The following is a 21,387-nucleotide window of genomic DNA, read 5'->3' as shown; positions in this document are numbered from 1 at the left end:
GTAGGAAAGGAACAATCCTCGACATGGGAGATAAGCTCTAGAATTGAGATTTTTATTGCTGTTGATTTTTAGTTACTACAAATGTCTAGTGATTCTTTAGGGTACTTTTTGTTGTGGCAGAGGTTGGGGGGCTATGAGAAAAAGAATGTTCTTCAAGAAACTCCCAGGGAATCATGGTATAGCCCCCAGAAACTCTTCTGCAACCTTGATTAAAGGAATCTCACCAATGGTTCTTATTTATCTCAAGATAAAATACAAACTTCATTCAAAACATATCTTTTAAATGCCAGCTAATGCCAGAGAATGCCAGCCCCCTCTATGCCTTGGCCCTCAGGGATCTTCTGTCCTACATTTTTATTTTTTTTGCTCCAGTAACACCAAACAGGTTGTAGGCCCCTCATCTTAATCTTCGTCTAGGTATTTCTCATCTTTTAAGATCTAAGTCGATGTATCTCCTCTATGCTTCTACAACATATTATACTATATGGGTCTATTTATATTGTCTTATCTTCCTTACTAGACCGAATTTATCAAGGGCATGAAACCTCTATATCCCAGATCCTTAGTGGACATTTAATAAATATTTATAGCCCTCAACTGGATGAGCATACTTCACAGTTAAGGTCAATAAAGGCCATACAACTGATCAACACATTATCAGAAGCCAATTCTTTGTCACATATACTTAAAAGAAACCTAAGAACTTAGAATATCCGCTTTACTGAAGTTGGAGCTTGGCTTTGTACTATATTGTAAATTCCTCAAGAAAAAGGCAGCACTCTTACTACCAAGTACTCTCAAATGAAATCAGTTTGAAGCAGTTTTCATTAAGATGGATTGAATGTGGCATCGTGAGAAACACTTTATCAAATGTAGTGTTTTACTTAGTGATTAACTATATACCAGTTGATGAAGCTCCCTAAATCCTTTGTAATCCCACCACTCCAATAAACATTTAATGAGTATATAAGTTCAAAAAGCCTAGCAGAGGATTTAAACCTTCAATCTTGTTTTTATTTACTCTTGGAACTCAATTTCTCACTTCAAGTGCAGAATGCTGGTGCTTGAGGCTCATCTGTTGCCCTGGTAAAATTAATGTGCCTCCCACAGTTTAAATTAAACATGTGATATTTAAGATGAAAGAAATTTAGTGGGAGTGCCACAGTATCATTCACACTCGCCTTACGATGTTTGAATATCAGCAAACTGTTTTTCTCAAAAATGATCCATTCAGAAGTTTTAAAAAATAATATGGAGCAAGATTTGTTTTAACTCTGAAATGCTGAAAAGGAGAGATGAAGTGAGATGAAGTTTAATAAATAAATCTTGCAGTACAGCAGTTAGCAATGAAAACTGAAGTGTGGTAGTGTAGTGTAATTTGGCCCCTACTACTTATTATTGATGTGTCTTGGGCAAGTCATGTAGCTTTTCCAAACTTTCACATCTCTACAATGGGACTGTAAATATTTTATGTCCCTATCTCACTGGTTTGTTGTGGGGATCAAATGAGATATGTATAGGAAAATGTCTTACAAACCACAGAATATCATATAAACCTAAAGTAGCATTACTATTACCATACTTAGATAGTACACAATTAAAAGGAGATGTATACCATCTGCTTGGTGACTATAATAAATGGAACTATTTAGATTTAATTTTGAATAACTTATTGTCAAAGAGTTAAACTTTACTGAAGTTTAGAGAAATATAATCAATCTATGCATAAACTATTGATCTGTAACTTAGAAAAGAGAAAGGAGGGAAGAAAAAAGCCCTGGACAAAGAGAGAAAGATAAAGACATTTTATCAGTCCGGAAAGGTCAGTAATTTTGGTATGAATCTAATATGATAGAAAACATTTAATTACTTGAAATAATGACTTTCATTTGCTAAAAAGCATAGACACTGTCAAAAGCAAGTAACTCTTTCACTAGAAATATCTTAAGAGTTAATAAACAAGATCTGATACTCCTCTGGGGAATATCAGTCTGAATTAATCCAAATGCCAATTTAATATACAAGATATTTAGTAAAAATTCTTTTGTCTATAATATACTGTATGGTTAAGTATCTGCATTAAAGCTTAATATTTGTTGTATATATACATAGTCTATCTTACAGAAGCTTTTGAAATGGGATTTTTAAAATATCAAAAAGGCCTTGAAATTTTCTGGTTACTTCAACTGCTTAGCAAACTTGATGGAAGGCAGAGACAGATATATCCCAAATATACTCTTATCAAGGAATGAGTTGAAAAATAGATGATTTGAAAACTGTAATTTGAAAAGTCTTAAAAAAAAAAGAAAACTCTTTAAAACATGCTTATGCCCAATATTAAGTGATTGTTTCAGTATATTAATAACATGGTTGGTCATATAATGAAAAATTCTATAACCATTAAAAATCCTGTTGAATTATATACAAAGCATCCTTGCAAAAAGCATTTCACCTGCATCTAACAGAGCTTTTAGACATAATCTATTTTTCAGGAAATCAGAGACAACAGAACAAGTTAAATAACATCACAAGGAAACAATCATACACATTCAGAATTTGGAACAATCTACAAGTCATTCAGCCTGATTTTTTTTTCATAAAGTAAATGCCAGAAAGAAAAGGGGAAATATGGTACTTGCTTAAAAGGGATTTAAGAAATCTAACACTCAAATATAATTTGTGATTGTTGAGTCAATTATGGTTCTAAAAAAAAAACCACTAAAAAGAAATTCTGAGGACAAGGTGAAGCTCGAATATGCAATGAACATTAGACAGTATTAGAGAAATACTGTTGTTTCTTTTTTTAAGACAGGGTCTCTGTCTGTTATCCAAGGCCAGAGTGCAGTGGCATCATCATAGCTTACTCCAATCTCAAACTCCTAGACTCAAGCAACCCTCCTGAGTAATGAATATACCAGTTAAATAACTTCAAAATGTAACTGCTATAAACTTAAAAAAAATCATTTGAAATTTTATTCATATTTATTTTACACCTATTTGCGTTCATGAACTTTGAATGATAGATTTTTAATTCATTTTATGTTCCAGTCAGCATTTGCAATTTTCAAGTGGACAGGTACTGTAATAAAAATTTATCATAAAAAATTTACTCAATATCACAAATTCAAATAAGTATAAAAATTACAAATAATTAAATTTAAAAGGTAACTCTTTGGCCAGTATGTAGCTTAAACTTTTGAAGTCACTAAGACTTAGTATTCCATTAAGACTCTGAGGTGCGGGACCACACCTATGGTCCATCTTACAAGGGTACATGTGAATCTTTCTAAATGTAGAATGTAAATGTCTTAACACAATAACTAAGAAATGCCATGAAGGCTATGTTAACCAGTTTGGTGAAAATATTTCAAATTGTATATAAAATCAGCACACTGTACCCCATGACTGCATTAATAATTAATGCTATGATTTAATAAAAAAAATAAAAGACTCTGAGGTGCCTATACAGGGAGAAGCAAATATGGCAACATTTCTATAATTATTGAATCTAGTTATAGAGGATTTAGATGTTCACTACACTATTCTTTCTACTTTTCTGTATTAAAGGTTTTGGAAAAAATTGCTTGCTAAAAAGTTAAACTATAAAAGAAGTTATAAGTAAGGAAATTATTCTATAATATTGAAAGATGAAAAAAGTTATAACAGGATTATAACATGACAGAATTTTATATTAAATATCTTTAAACAGCCTCATTTAAACATACAACAGAAAGCAAATAAAGGGGGCCCTGACAACTAATGGCAGCTATAGCAGCTTAGGTGCAGTGCAGTGGTGACTGAGCTGCTACCTTGGCGGGTGAATGCCAAGAAAGTGCTACACCCTTTCTGGCCTGGAGGATGGTGAATTATTTCCTGGGCCAGAGTGCGCTCTGGAGTTTCTGGTACCAAGTGTTCATTGACAAGCAACTGATGGACCAAGCAACTCTTTCCTACCAATGCTGCTCACTTGTTGTACGTTCTAGAGGACTCTATTGTGGATCCACAGTATCAGACCATGACCACCTTCACCAGCTGATGGTAGTGGAAGAATGATGTATTCACTGACGATAGCAGCTAGACTGAAATCTGTTGGGAAGCTTGGGTGTCCTCTAGCTTATACGGCATCTCCAGAGCTGTCCAGGAACTTGATCTTGCCCAGTTCAAAAGCAGCATGATCAAGACAATGAAAGATTATAAACACAGCTTGGCCAAGTTGCAGGGTGAGGCCCCTTCCAAAACACTTGTTGAGATACCCGAGGAAGTCAAGGGGAAGACAAAGGAGACTATACTAGAAGCTAAAGAGAAGGCCAAAGACCTAGGTAGCAAGACAGCCACCAAGCAGCAGCAACAATTTTTGTAGCCAGCCCACCACCATCACATACCAGACAACTTGGCTAAACTCTCTCTGCCCTCTCTCCACTGTATTCTATTATTAAAAATCAAACTCCAGCCCTATCCACTGTGTGGACAGTAGGTTGGGGTTAGGTGTCCAGTTTGGTATATGTAGTACAGCAGGCACATTATCCATATCTGAGTTGGGCCTGCTACACTGAGATTGGGCAACTGAGGACAAGGGCGTGGTGACTTATCCCAGTCACAGCCAGTATACAGGTAAAGTGGCAATAAACACTAGACTGTAAGTTCCATGAGGGCAGGGCTCTATGTTCTGTTCTCTGATATGTCTCAAGTACCTGGAACAATATCTAGCATATAATTAGGCACTCAAGAAATATTTACTGAATGTAAAATATATATACTGTATATGTATATAGAAAGAACATCATAAAGTTAACAATCTGCGTTAGAATACGTTCTCTTTTGCTTTTCAGTGTTTTTCATAAAACTGTATTTATAAAAGCCATAACATATTACCATAAACAGAAATAATAGCCATTTTATGTAGATTTGATTAATAAATGCTTAAAACCATCTTTTAAAAAGGCTATTCTGTTATTTTTTAGGTAAAGAATAGTTTGTTTCTTAACCTAATTCATTATATTGTCAATAATACCTCTATGTTTGAATTCAATTTCTAAAATTTGTTTTAAAATGAATTTTTAAAATTTTATTTCAGAATATTATAGGGGTACACAAATTTCAGTTACATAATTTGCTTTTGTACATTTCAGGTTGAAGTTTTAAGTGTGCCCTTCACCCAGAATGGACAATTATAAATAATGTATTAAGAGATGAACAGAGGATTTCACTGGAAAGTTCTAAAGGGGTGGGGGGGTAAGTGCACGCAATGTGAGAGAGAGCCAGAAAAGATTAAGTCTTAAAGGAAGCGTATGAGTCCTCCAGGTAAAGATCAAGATGAAGGCCATTTCTAGGTGTAGAGATGCTAGAAAGAATAAGATTATAGGGAAATACAAATGGTACATTATTGTCAGTTTATTAAGCGTAAGGTCGGGAATGGGAGGAGCTGAAGCCATACAGATAGGCACGCACCAGATTACTGAGGTCTTGACAGCTGTGTCAACATACAAATAGAGTGATTAGAATCTTCTGCTCAAAATGTATCTTCTGAATTCTTGTTACTGATTTTCATCTACCGGGTTTCAAATCACAAAGACCATTTCTATGTTTAAGGATCTTCCCCCCGCCCCCCAAAGTGACTTTTGGGAGGAAAATTATCACAGTTGTTAGATATTGCATGGAATAATCATTTTGGAAAAAATAAATCATCTACCAAGAACTTATCATTCATGTAAATGAAAAGAATACAAACATATAGGCTTGTCCCTTCTAAGCAAGCCCCCCTTTCTTTTGCTCTCTTTACAAAAAACCCTGTTTTGTAGTTTGATGAGGTCTTCCATAACAGCCAGCAGTACCTTATCACAGTATTGCTTCCTCTGAAATGGTTATCTTGGTGAAGATTAGGTTGGCACAAGAACCAGAAACAAAGCAAGTTTTCAATCTCAAAAGAACCCCAAAATGCCTCAGGGCTCGTAATAAATCTGTGGGATGCACTTTTTAATCAGAAAAGGTAAGGCTGTACTTACATCTCGGGCTTTCACATAGAAGGCCTCTTGAAAAGCAGCTTCTAATGAGCCAATAAAAAATACAGGATGGCAGTCACCATATCTACAGGAGAAATTGAGTCTATTAATCAAACACATTTCAAATTCATTTCAATGTTTCAGAAGCCTAAATAACAACTTTTTTTTTTTTTTTTTTTTGAGACAGAGTCTTACTTTGAGGCCTTTGGTAGAGTGCCGTAGTGTCATAGCTCACAGCAACCTCAAACTCTTGGGCTCAAGTGATTCTATTGCTTCAGTCTCCTGAATAGTTGGGACGACAGGCACTGGTCACAATGCCGGGTTATTTTTAGAGATGGGGTCTCACTCTTGCTCAGGCTGGTCTGAAACTCCTGAGCTCAAGCAATCCACCCACCTCGGCCCCCCGGAGTGCTAGGATTATAGGCGTGAGCCACTACAGCTTGCCCAACAAAGACTTTTAAAGTACATGGTGAGGCTAATGTCTAGTACAAACCAAACTTTAAAAGATTTCTTCAAAAGCTTGGAAATGAGCTTCATTAGCTTTTAGAATTCTTCTTGGCCTATACTGATACATTAGAACACTGTAATTTTAAGTATCCCTAGCAAATGGATTTAATAAGTGCTATGAAATCATGCCATTTATAAGGTACAATTCTTGGTTACTCACTTTCATAAGTTCTTCCTAGTTAGCCTTAACCTTCCACTTTAGTTCATTTATTACATAATTTCAATACAGAGGAAGAAATGGTTTCTTGCAGTTTCCATATTATATTACAGCAGAAAATAGTACTAAAGAGAAATATCATTTATACCAAAATTGAGGGCTAAATATTAATTCTCTTTATATTTAAACACTTCAGCAGGCTGTCAAATGCACAAAAAACATTTTATATTAGATTCTTAGAGAAAGAAATGCTAAACAATTCCAAAAAAAGTTAAAAAGAAAAAATCTGCTTACATTTAAATTTTTGAATTACCTTCTTACTTAATTTTATTTTAAGGAATGTTTTGATTATCTGTCCTAGGATATTAAAAATTAGTATCCTATATCCTAGTCCTTTTGGGTATAATTAAAACATTAAATTAGAATTTGTTAATGACCTTCTAACAAAGATATAGAAGTAAGTTCTTCTTTGAAAAGGCATACATGATTTGTTAGTTATTTCACATTGAACTGCATGTGTTTCATTATCAGGATTATTGATTATCAGTATAAATTGATAAATGCATCCTTTAATACTTTAAGGAGAAATTTTAAACAATCTATAATTAAAACTGCCCCAGAAAAATCACAGTAGCATAAAAGCACATCAATGTTATATATTTAATGTCCTAACCCTACCTTGAAGAAAACTCTGCTGTAAATTGTAATAAGGCATCTCCTTCATTTTCTGCGTTTTCTGGCACTAAAAAACAAACAAAAGAAAAAACAAAAACAAAAAAAACAAAACAAATAGACACAAAAAACAAACCACATAACATCTAATCCCACATATAAGAAATATATTTAATCAATAAAGAGGAAATAAAATTAAATTTTAGCTTCTGTGATATATCTGAGGGGACATTTTAACTCAAAATATATTACATTTTATTAAACCAGAATAAAAAACTTTAAAAAAACCCCAAGCTCATAAACTGTTGAAAACCAACTGGCACAATACTGCCAAGTATTTATAACATGTGCAAGTTGTCATTTAGGTTTTTAATGTTTTCTTAAAATAAACATCTTGTGACTAGATTATATTAAAAAAAAGTCTGGCATTATTTTACGGACCTCATTAATTGGGAAAACAGTCAATTTTATGTAAATATCAGATATTCTTCTGTTCAGAGGAATTCTGTTTCACAGAATAAATGAGTCAGTTAAGGATTATAGTATTCATTTTGCATATAGCATTGTTTGCTATTCTACAGCATGCATCTCATTAAGTAGAAGTGAGCGAGATGGCACAGTTACTTTACTGTTTTTTCTTCCAAAGATGGGTGCCAGTGAATGGAAAATACTATTACTAGTTTTAAAACTGATAAGGTGTGGGGAAACAACTACCAGTCACAGAAAGTTCAGTTGTTTGTTAACCTCTAGGACTAAAGTAAAGAGAGTCATAACTAATAACACATGTAAAACAAAAGTTATATTCCTTTGCATTTTTAATGACTTTTCCTAATGCATTGGGAGTGGGGGGCTTAAGGGAATCAATAATTCAAAAGGTTCCGGTTCTAATAACGAATACCCACTCACTATATTTTATCTCTCCAAGCCTAGAGGTCGGCAAAGATTTTTAAGTTCATTGTTCTTCATAGGTCTGTGTACTAAAAGGGAGAAAGGGAGAATTAAGATGCTAAACCCAAAGAGCTATTAATACTCACTCATTGAAGATTTTCTCAGGGCAGATGATGCCATGCCGAATACTTCTCCATCATCCACTCCAAATTCTGTAGCATCTTCAAAGTCATCTCCATCACTATCACTAACCATATGAACATCGGTGCTTTGCTATTTAAGAAAGGATCTGATTAGGTCCATATTGACTTTAATAGATCAAATTCCAAAGTATAAGTTTATAATCACAATGGAATATTAGTCTTACAAGAGTTCTAACAAATATTTTTCAAGATAAGCCATTTGCTAGAATAAAGCTTGCTATTTTTCATTGTAAGGCTAACATATACTTCTAAACTTGCTATGATACCTATAGAGCAAAGGCTGGAGACTGAGGGAAACTGAAGAATCCTTACATACTCAGTAAAGATAAGGACTTCTGTCTGTTTTACCTCCAGCCTATAGTACGCAATTAAGGGCTCAATAAACAAGGAAATGGGTACCACAGGAGAAGTCAGAGACAAAATAAGCAATGGTTCTCCCAAAAAGCTCACACTAGTCTATTTGGCAGGTAGAAAAAAATGGTAGCATTTTCAAACTTGCCATTTCCTTATTGCAGTGGTTCTCAAAACTTTCATTAGTGAAATATGGCACACTATCTTCACAGTACTCTGGGAAGATAACATGAAATATAGTATATGTGAGAGCGCTTTGTAAACTGAACTCTATGATGTTTAATTTAGTGCTCAACACTGATAACATTCTCTATTTACTTTGTTTTTGGTACCATCAGGTGACTTTTAAGGTATTAAAAACATTAGCTTCAAAATCTGAACTAGGCTGCTATTCTCTGGGTTTCAGTGGACTTCCAAAATACTGAGATTTAAAGCATAAAGAACTAGGTTGTGAGTACTGACAATCACATTAACGCCGTAGGGGAGAAAAAAGACCTAAGCAAGGTATCTGGAGATGTGCCTGACTACTACATTCAATAGATAAAGACTACAAAGACTATTTAGCAAATGAAATGCCTAGATTAAAAAAAATTATGGTACTATGTATTTAAGTTATGAAAATGGGGAAATTAGTTGATCCTGCAGTCTATGCAGAAGAGCCTAACGTAGAAATAAATATTTGACAGAAAACCATTAAGACAAACAGAATCTACAACTCATAAAATTTAGTTAGAGTGGATATTACTGGTCATCTAACTATTGAATCATAGATTTTTAAAGCTAGAAGGGATCTTAGAAATCTCTCATTAATAGTTTTCCAACTTCTTTTCATCAGGTTTACCTTCCTCCCCTACCTCAACAAAATATGAATTAAAATGGCAATGCACACAATAGATAAAAGCAGGGCTACTCTCATTGAGGCAGGGGAAGGGGAATGGGGAGCCTACTGCTCTGAGAGTTGGCTTTTTCCTCCTCATATCTGTTTGACAGCTAGGGTACCTTCAAAGGCTTTCAGGACCCTGTTGACCACTTTTTAAAACTGCTGATCAAGTAAGTCTAATAGTTCTCAAGTAAATACTAAGATATGTACTGCATTTGGCTTAGAATGTTCAGCATTTCCTCCTTGAGCATACCCAAGCATTAATGCCCATAATCATAATCTTAATATTTTCCCTCATATCTTTAAAGCAGTCTTCCCAGTAGTTTGAACAGACAAGGTGAAGATATACCTGTTGGATGAATAAATGAACAGTCCTTGCCTCAGCAGTTTACCTACTATTCTGACTTAACTTTTTCTTATAGACACCTCAGTGCTACAAGCAAACCTAATCCTCCCTTAATAGTTTCTATAGAGTCAAGTTCTCCTAGAAATAATCAACAGCTTAAAAATTCAATACTCCTTCCCATTTCAAAGCAGTGAGGGAGACTTCCTTACAAAACAACACATTTACGAGACAATTGTGCTAGTAACTGTGTCCTAGATAGTCAAATACCTGGAGCATGAAGTTCCCTTTGACTTTGAGGCTTAGTGTTAAACAAGTAAAGGCTCAAGATCTGTAAGGTCTATAAGGAATGCTCTATGTTCCTTTATAGCACCTCACCAGGTTCACAGACAAGAGAGTAGAAAGAAATAGAGGCCAGTACTGCAGACATTTTCACTTCTCTGCCAGCTAACCTATCATCTCAGCCTTTGCTTAAGTCTTGCCTAGTACTCACCCTTCCCTTTGGGAGGCATCTTGTAAAGAACAAGAGGGGTGGGGGGCCCTCAGGGGAGGAAAAGGGAATGTTCTATAGGTGCTTCTTTCTCTTCTTATCCCTTGTACCTTACTGTCCCAGATCTATCCTCTTTCTTCAATCCAGCTGACAATCAAATAGCCCCTTTCCACAATAACAGGACGGTAGCTCATTGTGTCTCCATTCTTCATTTCACCTTTACAAAATACAGAATCCCTCCAGAAAATCCCAGAATAGGAAATCTTACAAGACATCTTCAAAGGAAGGTATCTTAAAAGGGGCTTTGGTTGAAAAAAGTATATTTCAAACATGAATTACTGAAGTATCTGCAAGAATGAGCTACTTAATTATGTATAAGGAACTCCCAATCTCTTCACATTTTCTTATCAGCCATCTAACAGGTTAGGAAAGCTTTGTCTAAAAAATGAGATAAACAATCTTTTTTCCATTAATGCTTGCTGATAAGAATAATCTCTTGGTATCAGTTGTAAGTGTCCTAAAATTCTTTGAATCCAGAAATGCAGTGATTCTATTTTCACAGTTTATTGAATTTTTATTATCTTTATCATTCAACAACATTTACAAATTCCCTACTTAGTGCCACACTATCTGAAACTGTGTGAAAGATAATAGTCTATGCTCTGTCAACGAGCACAATGTAATACATGGTAGTTATAATACTGAGTGATAAGTGCTTTGACATGCAAATTCAGAAAAGAACATCTTAACTCACTAGGGGTGGAAAGATCAAGGAAACTTTTCTGGAAGACATGATAACTAAACCATTTGAGACAAAAATTTAGAACACACAAATTGTATTTATGATTTTGGACAAGTGACTTCATATTCCAACTGCTGAATATAACGAATACGGACCTCAAGGTTGCTGTGAAAATGAAAGGAAATGACATGGTATGTATGGTATTTTACAAAAAGGATACACAGAAGAGGGTCTAAGAAAATTTCTAGGATAGCAGTGAATGATAAAAATTGTTAAGTAGGTTTAATAGAATGAGGATTAATAAAGAAATAGCTATGGCATCATAATAAAACCACCACCACCACCCAAAAACCTGAATTTTAAAACAAAAGACATAGGGTTGAATACTCTTGTCATTTACTTTATGATTTGGGGCAAGTCTCTTCATATTCCAACTGTTGAATATAACTTACACTGACCTCAAATTGCTGTGAAAATGAAAGGAAATGACATAGTATGTATGACATCTTACAAAAAGGATGAACTGATTCTAACAGTTAAATTCAATTTTAGTCACACAGTAGAAAGAAGTCAATTATAGGGAGCTGTGTGAATAGAAGATGAAGAAATAGAGTCATCCAACAGAGGTCACTCTGAGAAACTTAGCTGTAGGGGGAAAAAAAACAAAGAAAGATGGAACTAAAACATGAGGGTGAGACAGGTGTGAAGGAATACATTTTTTGGAAGATTTGAACATGTTTTTAGGGTGAAGAGAAGGAACCAACAGAGGAAAGGATAAAATGTCCCCATATCTATTAGGTCCATGCTGCGGGAAAGGCTAGTACAGTCAATGGGCAGTACATATACTCCAAAAGCAAAAAAACTTCTCAACTAACAGATTAAGACAAAAATTTGATGCCGATACAAAAATCTTGAAGATGAACCGTCAAAGAAGAAAGGTTCAAAAAAAATCTCAATGTATCAGATCAATTGGGACAGTTAAAAAAACCCATTTAACCAGTGATCAAAGTTTCTGGCTTGGGTCCATGATGAAAATTAACATTAGTGAGGAGATGAGTTTTGGGGAGAAAAATGTAAGTTAGATTTTTGTACAGAGTCAATTTGAAGTGGGCATTCAAAGAGAGATGTTTAGGAGGCACTGGAACTGGATTACTATTTATTCTGTCTGCCTGTGATACAATGTCACATACTATAGCCTCTTGTCAACTGTCCCACATTTATGTTACCAAGTTTTGAAAATTGAAATACAGATTATTGGCAATTACTTGTATTTAATTTCATTTTGTTAGGTATGAACTTCTTTATGGTAAGGCTTTTCTTTGTTTACAACCATATTCCCAGAACTCAGTCTTGGAACTGGCCTATATGAGGCATCTTCAAAAAATTCATGGGAAATGAATATTATGTAAAAGCTATACAAGGATATAAAAACTTTCTGTACTAAAATAAATTCATACTAACTTGTTATAACATGTCTAAACAAGATCTAGTTTGAGGTACAAAAAGAGCTCCCATTGGAGCAACATGAATTCTGCTAAAGTTGAAGCAAGAACAAACATTAAATTTACAGTGAAGTTTGGGTAGAAAAATAGTGAAATCATTGGTGCTTTATTAAAAAATCCCAAATCAGAAGTTTACAAATGGATAAATCATTTTAAAGGGGGAAGAGATGATGGTGAAGATGAAGCCCAAAGCAGCCGACCATCTACATCAATTTGTAAGGAAAAAATATATTTCTTTCATGCCCTAATTTAAGTAGACTTACAGTTAACAGCAGAAACAATAAGAAACACCAGAGACGCTTGGCACCTGTAGCTCAAGCGGCTAAGGTGCCATGTACATACACCAGAGTTGGCAGAGTCAAATTCAGCTTGGGCCTTCCAAGCAACAACAACTACAGTAAAAGAAATAGCCAGGCATTGTGGCAGGCACCTGTAGTCCCAGCTACTCGGGAGGCTAAGGCAAGAGAATCGCTTAAGCCCAAGAGTTGGAGGTTGCTGTGAGCTGTGATGCCACAGCACTCTACCCAGAGCAACTGTCTCAAAATAAATAAATAAATAAATAAATAAATAAATAAAATAAACACCAGAGACATCTCAATTGGATCAGCTTACACAATTTTGACTGAAAAATTAAAGTTCAGCAAACTTTCTGCCTAGTGGATGCCAAAACCATTGTGCACAGATACAGGCAAGAGCAAAATGTTCAATGGAAATTTTAAACAAGTAGGATCAAGATCCTGAAGTACATCTTTGAAGAATGTTAATATGAGATTAAATACAGCTTTACCAAGATGATCCTGAAGACAAAGCACAATCAAAGCAAAGGCTACTGAAAGGTAGAAGTGGTCCAGCAGAAGCAGACAGGTCAAGAGGAAAGGTCAAGGCAAAAGTTTTTTTATGGTGGTTAAGGCATTTTGCACGTTGACTTTCTGGAGGTCCAAAGAGCATCTCCTTTTTTTGAGAAAGTTAGACAAAGTTTTAGCAACGAAACAGCTGGGAAAGCTTTGCCATAGAGTCCTCCTCCACCATGACAATTTTGCAAGAGTTCTGACGGGAAATCATTAGGCATTTACTGTACAGTCCTGATTTGCCTCCTTCTGACTTCTTTTTGTTTCCTAACCTTAACAAAACCTATATAGGGAACCCATTTTCCTCAAGTTAATGTAAAAAAGACTGCACTAACATGGTTAAATTCCCAGGCCCCTCAGTTCTTTAGGAATCTGCTAAGTGACCAGTATTACTGCTTATAAAAGTGTCTTGAACTTGATGGACCTTAAGTAGAGAAATAAAGTGTGTATTTTTTATTTTTATCTTTTAATACCATTTTCTATGACCTTTTTGAAGTCCCCTTATATATACAATCAAATTTTACTGCATGAATATTGAATGAATCTTCCTTGTCACTGAAACCTAAGCATCATTCCTACCTCTCATTTTCTACAAATTATATCAGCTACCAGGTCCACTGATTTTCCCTATGAAACATGAGTGAATTATTGAATTCCTTGAATCCACACCCTTATTTTTTTACTACTAATGTTCTAGTTCATGATATCATTATCTCTGTTTCTCCTCTTTGGGAATATATATTTTAAATATTTAAAATTTATTTTTAATTTATCTTTTATATTAGGGTGTATAGATGTTTTGTTTACATACTTTGTTTCTCTATATTAGTAGTTCTCAACCTTCCTAATGCCGCAGCTTGTTAATACAGTTCTTGTGGGTCACAACCCACAAGTTGAGAACTGCTGCTCTATAGACTGAGTCAAAGTTATACATGTATGCATGCCCTTCATCCAGATAGTGTGCACTGTATCCAACTGATGTGAATTCACCCATCCTCTCCTTCTCCGTCCCCACAGCTTAATTTTCTTTCTCCTTCCTTCCTCCCTCCCTTCCTTTATTTTTTAAGATTGATTCTCACCGTGTCACCCTCAGTAGAGTGCTGTAGCATCACAGCTCACAGCAACCTCTAACACTCAGGCTTAAAAAATTCTCTTGCTACAGCCTCCCAAGTAGCTAGGACTACAGGTGCCCACCACACACCCAACTATTTTTTTGTTGTAGTTGTCATTGTTGTTTAGTGGGCCCAGGCCAGGTTCTAACCTGCTAGCCCTGGTGTTTGTGGCCAGTGCCCTAACCACTGAGCTATGGGCGCTGAGTCCCTACAGATTAAGTTTCATTGAGATTTACTTCCATATGTGCAAGGCCATTCAATGGTGTTCCTATTCAAAAGTCTTTTGATCACATATGCAAAAGTTTATTTCTAAATTATCTATTCTATTCCATTGACCTTTATGCAAATACTCTACCATTTTAATTAGTATAACTCTATAGTATGTTTTGAAAACAGGAAAAGTGAACCCAGCTTTGTTTTTTTTCAGGATTGTTTTAGCTATGTGAAGTCCCTTGAGATTCCAAATAAATTTAGGATGAGTTTTTCAATGTCTTCAAAAACATTCTTGGGATTTTGACAGAGATGGCATTTGGGTAGTATGAATATTCTGACAACACTAAGGCTTTCAAACCATGTACCTGAAATGTGTTTCCACATAATTCTATCTTCTTTAATTTCTTTCAGCAAGGTAGTTTTCATAGTATAAGACTTTTACTTCTTTGGTTAATTCCCTAGCACTTTATTCTTTTTGATACTACTGTAAATTGAATCGTTTTCATAATTTCCTGTTCAGATTTTATAAAAAATACTATTGATTTCTGTATGTTGACTGTATCCTGCCATTTTTCTGAATTCATTCTTTTTTTAGCTCTAATAGTTTTTTAAAAGTGGAATCTTCAGAGTTTTCTACATGTAAAATTATATCCTCTATTAACAGAGATAATATTACTACTTCTTTTCTAATTTGGATGCCTTTTATTTCTTTTTCTTGCCTAATTGCTCTGGCTAGAACTCAACTACTGTGTTGAATAGAATGAGTGAGAAGGGCATCCTTGTCTTGTTCCTGATCTTGAGAGAAAAAGCTTTTAATATTTTACTATTGAGCATACTCAATGATATTTGCTGTGGATTTTTTATATGTGGCTTTTATTAAAATATATTGATGTAGTTTCCTTCTATTCCTGGTTTCTTGAGTGTTGTTTTTCATCACAAAAGGATGTTGAATTTTGTCAATGCTTCTTCTGCATCAATCTAGATGATCGTGTGTTTTTCCTTCACTCTGTTAACATAGTGGATTGCATTAAGGATCTCATTATCTCTTGCTTGAGCTAGTGGAATCGACTCACATCTGATTTCTCTGATCCTCTGCACAGCAGTTATAACACTTTTCTCCAAATTGTATATTTGGGGAAAAAATTACTCCCTACTTAAAAATCTTTTACTGCTCCCCAAAGTTTAAGTTCTTCTTCTTCTTCTTTTTTTTTTTTTGCAGTTTTTGGCCAGGGCTGGGCTTGAACCCACCACCTCCGGCATATGGGGTCAGCACCCTACTCCTTTGAGCCACAGGTACTGCCCCAGAGTTTAAGTTCTTTATGTGACATGCAAGAGCTATTTACTTTTGCCTTATCTATTAGATATTTTCCTTTTCCTCCCATTTTACTCTGCACTAATACCAAACTACATTTGTCTCTCCCCCACATACTACATCAGATCATGCTATTTCCCCTGAATGAAATATAATTCCAATGATTCTTTATTTGGCTGACTGTGACTCATTCTCTATAAATCAATTTGGATGTCAACTCTTCTAGTCTTTGTTGTCTTTTTCTTTAAAAAATATCCATTCATAAATACATACTCTGTGTCTGCTACGTACCAGGCACTATATTAGATATTAGAGTACAAAGTTAGATAAGGCAAACGAGGTTCTTGCCTGCACACGCTACCCCTTGTGTCTGTGCTCCCCTAGCATTTCATGCTTGCCTTTTCTCATTAATCATACAAGAGGAAATTATCAGTCTATATTCATCTAACTATCACATAGCATTCAATAAATGTTTCCTTTACCACAATTATAAACTAATGCTTTTAACATTAATTACATTAAAAAAAATTTTTTTGTTATTTTTGGGTTAACCTTTCTTCTTTGTCAGTATCAACTGAAAACTGAAAAATTTCCAAGGAGCTGGTGTCCATAGGGGGCCCCCCTCCATTGTGTTAAACAAGCAATTCAGAAGAAGAAAGATTGGTACTTAGCTAGGTAACCAGAGGTATGGGAAAATCATTAAAAGGGGGCTCAGTACTAGTACTGAGTACAATGGACACTTGTTTTCCCATTCATGCCATACTGTATTTAGGAGAATATTCTCTAAATCCATCCAGGTAAATACAAAAGATGTAAAGTTTCCAGTGAATAAATACATGCCCACACAAGAATAAAAAAACACATGCTTAAATTCAAGAAGGGGAAAGGGACAGGCGAAAGGGATTAGAGGGGAGTAGGGAGAGGGCTTGGTAAGCTCTTGCCTAAAGGTACAAAGTAAGGATAGATGACATACCTCCTGGGTGTGCCATATACCTCTTAGACATATAGCCTAAGACAACTATAACTTAGACTTCACCTAACAAATGTAAATAATGTAACCTATAAATGTGTACCTATATATTAATTTGAAATTAGAAAGGGGCTTAGGAGTAAGGGATAGATGGGCAAGAAAGAGAAAATAAATTATCACAAAGAAAATGTCTTTGTAGGGTCAGGTGGATGATATAAGAATCAAAATTCCCCCAGCTAAAGGACATATAACTATAATCCATAAAATATAAAACCTGAATTTAACTACAGATCCTTCTTAACTCAAGCTTTAAAAAAGTCAATATAATTTTTTTTTTTACATTTTTGAAAGTAAGTAAATGAAAAATTAAGTCAAATCATGTGGGAGAATGGTAGACCCAAAAGAAAGCAGTGGAACCACTGGGTGGAAGCTATAAGTACATATATTTCAACTAAATATAAGGAAGGTATCAACAGGAATTGCTGTACAACAAAGAAACTGGTTACCACGTGAAGGCTGAACCCTGTCATTGGAAATATTTGGGAAGATTCTTACAGAAGTCCCTCTTTTGGCATAGAGACTATGGTCCTAAAATTAGGCACCTAGAATATATTAAATAAAAATTTATATGAATGAGATTTGAATGGATGAAAGAGAGGTAGATCGAAGAATAAATTGGGCCAAATGATCTCAAAATTTCTTCCAGTTTTATAATTTTATAATAACATAAAGACTAAGTCACAGCTTCTTTCTTATCTCTTACCATATTTCTAGAAGAGATGGTGTTTACAAATTAGTGAAGGAAGAAAAAATAAGGGCTCATTCCAGATAGTCAGATTTTTAAGGAATTACTAAGGTTGTACCTATTAATGTTTGGCAAGGACTCCTAACCCCAGTCTACCCTGTTCTCTAAATAACATAGGAGTATGCTAACCTCACAAATACTATTTCTCACTGAATGGAATTGACTTCTCTCCACTAATGGGACCATGTGAATAACATGTATAATGGTGAGGGTTGGAAAAGAAAATAAATGAGTCAAGAAGTTACCTATAACTTGGTTGGAACTAGTTGGCCACCTTTCAATACTACTGGACTTAACCCATTAAAAGAGTTGAAGCATGCTACTATAGCCATTAAGAACATGTGAAATTTACTAGGTATAGAATATAAATGTTTTAACACAATAATTAAGAAAATGCTGTGAAGACTATGTTGACCAGTTTGATGAAAGCATTTAAATTGTATGTAAAACCAGCACATTGTACCCCATGATTGCATTAATGTACACAGCTATGATTTGATTAAAGAAAAAGAACAGACTCAAGCACTATGAAGAAATACTTTACTAAATTTTCTGGCAATTTCTGCCAGGGAGCGAAAGTCATTATCATTTTTCTTTCACAAGGACTAATTAACAGTTTGTACAGTATGATATAGTATAGTAGTATCTGTGGTTTTCTAAAAAAAATGTTAAAAACTGGAGTGGCAAATTATCATTTTCACAGGATGGTCACAAACTAGGACTTTGTTTATCCAGCTCCACTTTTCTTTCACATATTTAAGTGATATAGATATGTATTCATAAGATGGCTGGAGAAGTTTGGTGGTAGCTTCCAGACTGGGTGTCCAAAATTACATAGTTTAAATAAAAATGAGAAACTGGCAGTGCCCATAGCTCAGTAGGTAGGGTGCTGGCCACATACAACAAGGCTGGTGGGTTCAAACCTGGCCTGGGCCAGCTGAAACACCAATGATAAATGTAACCAAAAAATAGCTGGGCCTTGTGGTAGGTGCCTATAGTCCCTGCTACTTGAGAGGCTGAGGCAAGAGAATCACTTAAACCCAAGAGTTTGAGGTTGCTGTGATGCCATGGCATTCTACTGAGGGTGACATAATGAGACTGTCTCAAAAATAAATAAATAAATAAATAACCATATTTCATATAGAATCTAACTGGGAAAAGATTTTATTGGACTAGTCCAAGCTTTTAAATATTTGAGTCATGCTCTATTTTAAAAAAGCACTAGTTTAAATAAAGTTTTTCTGTGCTATTTAGTAATGACCTCTGCTACACTTTTAAAACCATGGTGATGACTTTTCCTAGGACCAGTTTAAGAACTCAATAAATATTTCCTAAATGAATAAAGTGTAACATACAAGCTCTCTTTCTCATTTCCTTAAAATAATGGTCGGAGCTGAGCATGGAAGTGCTATTTGTAGCTATGGAAGAGAATAAGATACCACCTTTTACCATTCTTCAGGCCTACACAGATGCAGATAGGCAGATACACAAACATGTTCAATCTTTTCTGCTCTGCCTCTTTGTTTCTATAATACTCTTGTGTGCACTGCTATCGATGCGTTTTTTATATTATCCCCTCATTATTAGTTTATTATCTATCATCCTTGACTCTGAACACTTTGGTATAAGTAGTGTTATTTACCTGTGTTATCTAATATCAACTATAGTGTGTGTGTCATAGAAGGTGCTCCCATCTGATGAGTTAAAAGACCTCCAGGATTAATCCTAATAAATGTACTCAACTACATAGTCACATAATTACAAAGCAGCAAAGAAAATCCCTTTGTTAACCTGACAGTTCTAAGTAAAAATCATTTCAACCAACTGCCTGAACTCTGTTAGCTGTAACACGAAACTAACAGAACAAGAAGGAGCACATTAGCAATAACCTAGCTCAGAAAGTTTCTGCCTTTAAGAATTTACTGAGACTTTATTCATGCTACATTAACTTTATCTATTCATTGCTATGGCACATAAAAAAGAATAGGATGTGGGCAGGTGGGTGGAGGATAGGCATTCTGTTCAATGACAAGCTGGCAAATAGGCTTACTTCTTCTGAATGCTCCTGAGTCTGTGCAGGTGAAGATCTTCTTCCCACTGTAAGTCGATGGCAAGGATAAGAGAGCCCTGATTCAGCAAGACACATCTGCAAAAAGTAGAATTCATCACTTGTTAACAAAATGTAGCCAAGTTTCACAAAAAATTTTACTTTGTGAACATTTTCTATTATTTCTGAAGCTAGATTAGAAAGCTTACTCTAGTAGCCTGGGTATTAATATTATCAGAAAGGCTTTGAAAATCAGAAATTTTTCCACATAAGAAATGTTATGGTAGCCAAGGCTCATTCTCATTAGCTTTGGTAATAGAATCTAGCTCCAGGCAATGGAATATCATTCACACTTTTCCCCCCAGTATGTGTCTGGTAGAATACCACCTCATTTCCCAACTCCCAGGGCAGTAAGGATAGAAGAACAAAGTTGTAGGTGAAACACAGAATCTAAAAACTCCAGAAGACGCTTATATACCCAAAATATACCAAAATGTAAATGTATGTTTTACCTAAAATAATCTCTCAGAAAAGAGGAAGCTGCCTTATATCTGAGTATTTACAAAAGTTCTCTTATTACAAGGTGCTTCCTCAAATACTTTATTTTCAATACACTGAGACAAATTAGCCTGAAATAACTCCAGCTGAAGCTTCAGGTGCTTACAGAGCTCACCTGTCAGAACTGTTCATAAAGAGGACAAGGATATTTCCTATCAATTTCATGATTATTCCTAGACGTATGACCTCACAATTGAAAGCCCTTATAAACAAACCTTTAAAAGATACTTTGCAAAATGTCTTTGGAAGATGAGAAATATACACCTAGAGAACAGATTTTAAAATGCTAACAAACAAAAAAGCACCTACAACTGACCTAAGAATACATAAATACGAACAGTATTAGATTAGTAGTTTCGCCATAGGGCAGGGATAATAAAGTTGAGCTAACATGGATAAAGCAAAGAGAAAATACGTAGCACAGCTGATGCTCAACCTACTAAGTTTTTATTATTCTATGCATGAGTACTTATGGTTTGGAATAATATGTCCAGGGAGAGCATGATATACTGATTCAATATGGTGCTGACTCTCAAACAATTTAGAATATGGATGCTATAAAATGTGACTCTTGTGATGATAATTATGCTTATATATAAAAAACACATATAGAACTCAAATGTTATTTTAAGTGTGTCCAATTAAATGAATTAATTTGACAAGTATAGATTACTATACACCAAAAAGTTTATACATTGAAACTGCCCAAAGAATTCCCATTTTCTTAAAAAGGGGACTGTCTTATAGTATTTTTATTTGCAAGATAAGGCCAAATTTTTTTTTTTTTT

At 34.9% G+C, this 21,387-nt stretch overlaps 1 protein-coding gene across 2 annotated transcripts in view; it reads right to left on the bottom strand.

Annotated features, from left to right (window-relative positions):
• Positions 1-21,387, bottom strand: part of FAF1 (Fas associated factor 1) — a 435,975-nt gene that overhangs the window by 130,019 nt on the left and 284,569 nt on the right. For both annotated transcript variants that reach the window (XM_003799928.3, XM_023519165.1), the window contains exons 9-12: positions 20,045-20,140; positions 8,370-8,496; positions 7,342-7,405; positions 6,003-6,084 (exon numbers count right to left, since the gene is read on the bottom strand). In XM_003799928.3, coding sequence (XP_003799976.1) covers positions 6,003-6,084; positions 7,342-7,405; positions 8,370-8,496; positions 20,045-20,140 — 369 coding nt within the window. The remainder of the gene's footprint in view (positions 1-6,002; positions 6,085-7,341; positions 7,406-8,369; positions 8,497-20,044; positions 20,141-21,387) is intronic.

The sequence above is a fragment of the Otolemur garnettii genome, unplaced genomic scaffold, assembly GCF_000181295.1.
Source record: "Otolemur garnettii isolate 467f Iridium unplaced genomic scaffold, OtoGar3 scaffold00159, whole genome shotgun sequence".
Taxonomy (NCBI): domain Eukaryota; kingdom Metazoa; phylum Chordata; class Mammalia; order Primates; family Galagidae; genus Otolemur; species Otolemur garnettii.
Note: the sequence above shows the minus strand (reverse complement) of the source record. Positions and strands in the feature narration are given on the sequence as shown.